We start from the raw sequence: 9,236 nt of genomic DNA on the forward strand, positions 1-9,236 counted from the left end.
AACCACTGATCTTTTTACTGTTTCCATAGTTTTATTTTATTTTTTTTCCAGGACATCATATAGTTAGAATCACACAATGTCTCACATCTTATCCACTACACTTTAACAGTTTCATGCATCTTACCCAACTCTAAGCATACAGTTCATGAGTGCTAACTGTATTCACATCGTTGTCCAACAGATGTCTAGAACTTTCACCTTGCAAAACTGGAACTCCATACTCAATGGACATAATGAACTTCTCTACTTTCCCCTGAACCCTTAGCAATCACCATTCTACTTGCTGTTTCCATCAGTTTGACTGCTTTAGATACTTCCTAGAAGTGGAATCGTATTCTTGTGTGTGTGTGTGACTGGCTTATTTCACTCAGCATGATGTCCTGGAATTTCAACCATGTTGTAGCATGTGATAGGATTTCCTTCCTTTTTAAGGCTGAATAATAATATTACACTGCTCTGTGTATACTGTGGTTTTTTTTTCTCCTTTCTTCCATCAGTGGACATTTGAGCTGCTTCTACTGGTTGACTTTTGTGAATAATGCTGCAGTGAGATGGGTGTGCAGGTATCTCTTTGAGATCTTGTTTTCAATTCTTTTAGAAAATTTCCTACACGTGGGATTGCTGATTCATAGGGCAATTCTATTCTTAATTTTTGGAGGGAGCTTTATACTGTTTTACATAATAGCTGACCAATTTGCTTTCCCAATGACAATGTGCCAGGGTCCTCTTTTTCCACCTCCTTTTTTCCTAAATAGTATCCATCCTAGTAAGTATGAGGTGATATCTCATTATGGTTTTGATTTGAATTTTTCTGACAATCAGTGATATTGAACACTTTTACATATGCTTTTTGACCATTTGTATATTTTCTAATGTCTATTTAATTCCTTTAACCATTTCTTTAAAAAATTTTTTTTAATGTTTTATTTATTTTTGAGGCAGAGAGAGACAGAGCATGAACGGGGGAGGGGCAGAGAGAGAGGGAGACCCAGAATCCGAAGCAGGCTCCAGGCTCTGAGCCATCAGCCCAGAGCCCGACGTGGGGCTCGAACTCACGGACTGTGAGATCCGTGACCTGAGCCGAAGTCGGACGCCCAACTGACTAAGCCACCCAGGCACCCCTACCCATTTCTTATTTGGGTTATTGGGTTTTTGTTTTTATTAGTGACATTGTATTCCTTATATATTTTGGATATAAATCTTTGTTTTGATATATGATTTGCAAGCATTTTTCCACTCTATCTTTCATTCTGTGGATCATGTCCTTTGATGCAAAGAAATGTTTTAATTTGATGTAGCCCATTTGTCTACAATGGTCTTTTCCTTTGTAGTCTGTGCTTTTGGTGTCATATCCAAGAAGTCATTGTCAAATAAAATTTTATGTACTTCCCCCCATGTTTTCTCCAAGGAATTTGATAGTTTTACATCTTATGTTTGTGTGTTTAGTCCATTTTTAAAAAAATTATTAAAAATTTTATTAAAATTTTTTTAATGTTTATTTATTTTTGAGAGAGAGAGTGTGTGAACAGGGGAGGGACAAAGAGAGAAGGAGACACAGAATCTGAAGCGGGCTCCAGGCTCTGAGCTGTCAGCACAGAGCCCTACATGGGGCTCAAATTCGCGAACTGTGAGATCATGACCTGAGCTGAAGTCAGATGCTTAACCGATTGAGCCAAGCAGGTGCTTTGTGTTTAGCCCGATTTTTAAAAAAAGTTTATTTATTTATTTTGTGTGTGTGGGAGAGAGAGTGCACACAAAATTGGGGGAGGGGCAGACAGAGAGGGAGAGAGAATCCCAAGCAGGCTCTTGCACTGTCAGTGTGGAGCCCGATGTGGGTTTGAACTCATGAACTACGAGATCATGACCAGAGATGGGGTCAGATGCTTAAACTGACTGAGCCACCCAGGTGTCCCGATGTTTAGTCCATGTTGAATGAACTTTGATGGGGCATAAACCTAAGCATCCACCTTCATTCTTTTGTGTGTGGGTAGTCAGTTTCCTGGCACCATGTGTGAACGATACTACCCTTTCCGTATTGAATGGTCTTCTCACCCTTATCAAAAATGATTAGCCTGACCACACATGGGTTTGTGTCTGGATGTATTTTTAAGTTATTGTTTCCATGGGGGATTAAGGGCCTGGGGCTTCCTATTGTTTTGTGTTGCTGGTGTCATTCCCCCTCTAATCTGAACACAGATCAGATCTGGATCTAATCTGTGGATTTTGTGGTAGATAATGTGGTTTAAGTCTCCTGGAGGTGGGAGATATGCCACCCATTCCCTGATTTTCACACTGACTTAAGTCACCTCATATTCCACCCTGTTCCCTCAGGCTTATTTTTTTGTCTGTGTTCGCAAGTGACACTTAATGGTCACTTAATGGTCATTCCATTATCATGTCATGAGATGTGGGTTTCTTGTGCTCATTCTGTTAGTAGTTTGCTGAGCCACTGGGTTCCACAAATATTTTTAAAATGCTATTTAAGAAGTTATTCTTTCACTGAGTGTTAATATTGCTTTTCTGTTTGTTTGTTTGTTTGTTTGTTTTTTTCTTCTGCTTTTATCCGCCTTTGATTTTATTCAGACCCATGCTGGTTTTCTGATTATTGAAGATCTCTGAACTCTGTTATTTTTTTTCTATGGGATGAATAAATTCTGTTACCCCTTCTTCAGTTTCATCAAGTTTTTCTTTTGCATCTCCAATTTTCTATAGAGCCAATTGAGTGAAATTTTCATTTCAGGTATTTATAAACTCAGAATTTCTCTGTGTTTTTTTCACATAGTTTCATTTTTCTACTGATATTTCCTAGTTGTTATGTTGCTGCCATATTTTCATTTAATTATTTGAACATAGTTTCCTTTATAACTTACAAATATTCATAAATGTTACTTTAAAATACTTTTTTTTTTCAGTAATTCTAACATCTTTCCCAGGAAAAGTTTCTATTGACTTTAGTATGGAAGACATTTTCTGGTTTCTTTGCACGTTTTAAATTTTTTTTAGGTACACATTTCTGATAATGTAGTTTAGTAAACATGCATTGTATTTCATTTTTCTTAGATTTCTTATTTTTGGATCTTGCATAGCTTTTACTGCAAAATCAGTTTTTCCTAATTCTTATCGTTTGTTTGTTTGTTTATTTGTAGCCTATTTTCCTAGGGATTGCCCTTGTGATTTTGCAGCTTAGATGTTAACCACTAATTTTTTAAAGGTTGTGTTCAAATACTGCAAATCAGTAAGGCTTCCACCCTCTTCCATGTGATGGATGTGCAGGTGTATGTGTATGTGTGTGGGGAGGGGTGGGGTGTGTGTGTGGGAGGGGAGTGCTCATAACTTTACTGTCAATTCTCAAGTCTCAGCTTTCGCTTTTATCTGGGTCTCCTCTACATGTGGGCGCATTTTCCCCATCAGCTAAAAGTGTGTAGAGAGCTAATATCATCTCTTCTGTTGTACTTTTCCCTTCAATATCTTCCCATTTTACTTACTGGGGCCTTGAGCTCAGATAAAGGAAAGTGTGAGTTTCCCTCATTCATTATCAAGCAAACTCACCACTTTGAGCTGAAAAAGCAATGGTTATTTCATCCCTTTCCCCACTCTTACTCATGTCTGCCCTTGAGGCAACTGCACCATGATTTTTTCAGTCTTCCCAAATTGTAAATAGTACAATTCTTTAAAAAAAATTTTTTTCTTAATGTTTATTTTTAAGAGACAGAGCTCGAGTGGGGAAGGCTCAGAGGGAGATACAGAATCTGAAACAGGCTCCAGGCTCTGAGCTGTCAGCACAGAGCTCAACGCGGGGCTTGAGCTCATGAACCGTGAGATCGTGACCTGAGATGAAGTCAGACGCTCAACCCACTGAGTCACCCGGGTGCCCCATAAATAGTACAATTCTTTTTTTTTTTTTATTAAAATTTTTTTAATGTTTATTTATTTTTGAGAGGGTGAGAGAGAGGCAGAGCATGAGCAGGGGAGGGGCAGAGAGAGGGAGACACAGAACAAGAAGCAGGCTCCAGGCTCCGAGCTGTCAGCACAGAGCCTGACGCGGGGCTCGAACTCATGGACCGGGAGAACATGACCTGGGCTGAAGCCGGATGCTCAACTGACTGAGCCACCCAGGCGCCCCAATAGTACAATTCTTTTTGATCACTGCACTAGGGTGGGTAGGTGGAGAGGCATGGGAGCAGTCCTAGGCAAGAAGATTACAAAGGTACTTCTTACTTGAATCTCTAGGAGTTTTTAAAATAATAAATATTTCACAAGTTATTATTATTAACCTCAGGACAATTGTCAGAACCCCAAATTATTATCCATGGCAGTGTGTCTTCTTCACTTAGTCCTACTAAGATATCTTTACAATGGGTTCAGTGCATAGCACTGTATTACAATTTGAAAGATTCTATAAAGTCACAAAGAATGAGCTTGACTTGTTACTACAAACTTCACATGAGTATAAGAGCTTTGATGTAACTTCTAATAAAATTTGTTCTCTCATAGTATATGTTGGACTTCTTCATTCGTTCTTCATGGTGTAGAGTCTCCCAGACAAGAAATAATAGTTCATGGCTGTGGCCAAAAGGCTTAACTTTCCTTTCCAAACCGTAAGTTTCTTCACAACTCCTTTATTTTACGCCTCAAAGAATTTGTCATAGGAAAAAAAAAACAGCTTTAATGGAACAACCTTATTTATTTATTTATTTATTTATTTATTTATTTATTTTTAATGTTTATTTTTGACACAGAGAAAGAGCGTGAACAGGGGAGGGTCAGAGAGAGGGAGACACAGAATCTGAAGCAGGCTCCAGGCTCCCAGCTGTCAGCACAGAGCCCGACGGGGGGCTCGAACTCACGGAGTGTGAGATCATGACCTGAGCTGAAGTCGGATGCTTAACCGACTGAGCCACCCAGGCGCCCCTTAATGGAACAACTTTAGAAACACCATTGTTGAAGTGTTTCCATAGAAAAATAATATGGAAAATATTCAGATTTAGATACATAACTTAGTCCAAATGGATTGCATGCTCATTAAGATTTAAAATTATGTATTACCAAGATTAATTAGATATTATTTTCTATATTTCAGGTTGTCAGTATCTTCAGAATGGGACCACAATTGTACATTTTTATACGTTCAGGCCAAAAAAATTTTAATTGAATCCTGCTTAGAAATAAAAACATATATTTGTAAGCACCAGGCACGTCAACCTACCTAAATCTGATATAATGCTGCTTCACCATCTATAAAGAACATATTTCTCATTTCTTCAAGCCATATGATTATTTTCTTAGAGTTATTTTTTTTAAGATTTTATTTTTTACAACAGGTTTGGGTTCACAGCAAAATTAAGAGAATCGTACAGAGATTTCCCATAACCCTCCAGTATGCACATATGCATGCTGTCTCCCATCATCAACATCACTCATTAGAATGCTTTACTTGTTACCAAGGATTCATCTTCATTGATATATCATAATCACCCAAGGTCCAAAGAGTACCTGAGGTTTTACCCTTAGGGTGGTAGAATTATTTTTAAATCTTTATTTATATTAACATAAAAATATATATACTCAGGAACATATCATCTATTTCTTAAACTTTTGTTATTTATTAAAATAAATTACATATACATTATAAATGATAATATCAAGCATTATTATGATAAAGCCCTTGGTAGGGTGAAAAAGCCCACTCATATTTCCAAATTAATTGATTTGTTCTAGCCCGAAAGGGGCTGCATGTGAAGGCTGAACGACCCAGAGTGGCAAGGTTATCAGTCAGTGTTGAGGCAGGAGACAGAAACCAGGAGAAGTTTGATATAAAGAATTATTAACTATATGGGAAAGCCTAGCATGAGGGGATGAAACAAAGTTATAAGAATACCTTAGGCTTAAAGGAAAGTACCGAAAGGAGGGATCACTGGGAAGCCAGGTCCGCTCTCTGAAGATGGGATTTAGATGTCATCGAGGACAATGTGGGTGCACACAGCTTCATGGCCGACATGCTCACTGGATTGACCTGGGGCAGAGCAGCTCCACGGTCCCCTGGCTGAACTTGGTGAGGAAGGATCTCGGTCTGAGACTGGCAGGCAGGAAGAACCCCCTGCCAGAGTGTTAGCAGGTAGAGGCTGGAAGAGGAAACTTTAACTGGCACTGGCCACAGACACTCGTGGAGGCTGAATACACAGGACTTCCTGCAAACAGGCAGCTGGCAACTAAGCCATAGTGGCCGAAGGAGAGGAAACACCAAGGAACCAGGAAGAAGAGCCCTTTCTGCTGCAGTGTCTCTCGATGGCCTTTTACCAACAGAAGTCAACCTCCTGTGAGATGGCAAGAGAGAAAATTGATAGGATCTTGCACCGTTATCTGAGAAAAGAGCACTGAGGGATAGATTTGGAGCTGAGAGTACTAAATTGATAACCAAGCATTCAGGGTATCATGCAACAATCCCAGGGTTGCCGTCTAAGAGCCATTCAGATCTGCCCACTTCCTCAGAGAATGGAACCAAGCTGTACCTTCTGAATCCGTTTTAGTGCAGCACTAATCAAAGATTAGGTTCATTTTTGGGGAGAGGTTGCTTTTTCAATGAATAATAACCAGTGTCCTTTGGTACTTCTTCTTGTCTACTGTTTTCCTCACCAGGATTTCAGATATTTTGGAAGGTATCTTGTTTTATTAAATTATCTGTGTCCTCACTCTATCGTTCTGTGCCAGCAAATTTAAAAATATACTTTGGCAGGGGCACCTGGGTGGCTCAATCAGTTGAACGTCCAACTTCGGCTCAGGTCATGATCTCACAGTTCGTGAGTTTGAGCCCCGCGTCGGGCTCTGTGCTGACAGCACAGAGCCCACTTTGGATCCTCTGTCCCCCTCTCTCTGCCCTTGCTTTGTTTCCACTCTCCCAGTAAATAAATAAATAAATAAATAAATAAATAAATAAATACTTTGGCATGAAAAATAAAATAGTAAATGATGAAGAAAACAAGAATTAAAAATGGACAGATATTTGTGTGGGTAAAACAGCTAATTATTGCCATATCACAGGACAAACTTTAGTAATCTGATAGTGATTCAGAGATTTTTCTACTGTAATTCAGTGACAAGAGGAAGAGAGATAAAACTCAAAGTCGCAAAATAAATTCGCATTTCATATGCTTTGATCTCTTGAATATAGACATATTCTTTATATTTATTTCCCATGTTCATACAGAGGAAATAGATGGATATTCAAAGTTAATTTCATATAATATGTAAGTGGCAGATGTACTAATTGCTAAACTTGTGTTACAAACAACCCAAATTTCATTGGCATCTAAAAATAAGCCTTTATGTCTCGTTCACCCATTTGTGGTTTGGCTGCGTTTTAGTTGATGAGCTTGGGTTGCATGGACTTGACTGCAAACCACAGATGCAGCTCAGAACCTTTTGTATTGTTTATTCTTAGAACAGTGGGCTATGTGGTATACGACCTTTTAAAGCAGAGATTAGCAGCTGTCAGAGGGGCCAGCAGAAATGTGCTTCTTGCTGCCTGCACTCTGAGCTCAGAAGGTATCACTTTCCCACTCATAATATATTATGAAAACAAGTCCTATGGTCAAACCTGTCATTAATTGTCTGCAAAGTATACTGTTTTCAAAGTGGTCAGTTAGAGGAAACGTAAGTTCACTGAAAAATAACCCAATTTACCATAATAACCATAGGAATACTTTTCTCATTGTGTTTCATGAGATAGATATCTTTGTTTGTAAAAAAATAAACATGAGAAATACACACACACACACACACACAAATAGAACGTTCCTAACTTCCATCTAGATTTTTCTTTCCTCTGTACCAAAAATTCTTGTAAGGTGGTTTTGTATAACGGGAAACAACAGCAGGCAGATGTTTTCACCAGGGGCCTTGATCAACTTACAAATGTGGAATAAGCGGTAAGGTGTAAAGTTTAAAAACATCAGCAATGAAACCAGGTCATTTCAATGTAATTCTGAATGCACACTCTTAGTTCTATGAGTCAGAAAACTGATCTGTCTCGCTTGCCTCTCCCATAAAATATGACGCAAATAGTATCTTATTCATAGAGTTGCTTGAAGATTATTTGAAAAACACCTTTTGACACCTAAGTATTCACTAAATCTTGGTCATTTTCACTTAAAAACTTGATGCTTCAGTTCCATCACCTGTGATATGGTAACTGTATATGTAGCCAAGGTCAAGGGCTGAGGAATAAATTACATAATGCCTAAATATCCTTAAAATATAGCCAAGCCACAATAGGTTCTTCCTATATGTGATCTCTTTATATTTTGCTTTTCCAAATAGGTCATAGAGGCCGATTTCTAAGAAAACCCAAGCTCTAAAACTGTCTTCTTCCTTCCACTCATCCAAAGCTCTATTGTTACAATATATTTGTTTAGCTGGGTATTAGAAATATAATCTGACTTAGGAGTTTGATCATATATATCAAAGATATTTTCAGTTTAAAAATGGTTTTTGAGAAGGGCACCTGGGTGTCTCAGCCGGTTGGGCGTCCGGCTTCGGCACAGGTCATGATCTCGTGGTTCGTGAGTTCGAGGCCCGCGTCAGGCTCTGTGCTGACAGCTCAGAGCCCGGAGCCTGCTTTGGATTCTGTGTCTCCCTCTTTCTCTGCCCCTTCCCTGCTTGTGCTCTGTCTCTCTTTCTCTCAAAAATAAATACGTTTTTTTTTTTTTTAATTTATTTTTGGGACAGAGAGAGACAGAGCATGAACGGGGGAGGGGCAGAGAGAGAGGGAGACACAGAATCGGAAACAGGCTCCAGGCTCCGAGCCATCAGCCCAGAGCCTGACGCGGGGCTCGAACTCACGGACCGCGAGATCGTGACCTGGCTGAAGTCGGACGCTTAACCGACTGCGCCACCCAGGCGCCCCTCAAAAATAAATAATAAAACATCAAAGAAATGGTTTTTGAGAAATTTCATACACATCATCTATGGACACTACATGAGTAATTTGGGGGGGGACATGTGTTTCCATTTTTGAAATCAGGTTGCATTTCCTGTTCTGTCTCGTTGGCCAAAAGCCCAGTCTCCTCACCCACTACCAACACCTCACACTGTCTCGTTGGGAATTGAAGAAATTTTGAAAAGCATTGTCAAGGCTTGGCGAGCAAACTTGTTCAGCTGCTAGATTTGGGGAACCTACAGGGGCCCAGGGAAAGAAGAGGCTCAAGTGCCCTTTTCCTTTCAATGTTGGAGTATCCTAC

The 9,236-nt window shown here is 39.4% G+C and overlaps 1 protein-coding gene across 2 annotated transcripts in view; it reads left to right on the forward strand.

The window, feature by feature from the left end:
• LOC131520002 (NKG2-F type II integral membrane protein-like) overlaps nucleotides 1-7,764 on the forward strand; it is a 29,399-nt gene extending 21,635 nt beyond the window's left edge. For both annotated transcript variants that reach the window (XM_058743681.1, XM_058743682.1), the window contains 2 exons: nucleotides 4,495-4,598; nucleotides 5,081-7,764. In XM_058743681.1, coding sequence (XP_058599664.1) covers nucleotides 4,495-4,598; nucleotides 5,081-5,210 — 234 coding nt within the window. In that variant the 3' untranslated portion in view covers nucleotides 5,211-7,764. The remainder of the gene's footprint in view (nucleotides 1-4,494; nucleotides 4,599-5,080) is intronic.
• The last annotated feature ends 1,472 nt before the right edge of the window (nucleotides 7,765-9,236 follow it).

Source organism: Neofelis nebulosa, chromosome 8 (genome assembly GCF_028018385.1).
Source record: "Neofelis nebulosa isolate mNeoNeb1 chromosome 8, mNeoNeb1.pri, whole genome shotgun sequence".
NCBI classification, from domain to species: Eukaryota; Metazoa; Chordata; class Mammalia; order Carnivora; family Felidae; genus Neofelis; species Neofelis nebulosa.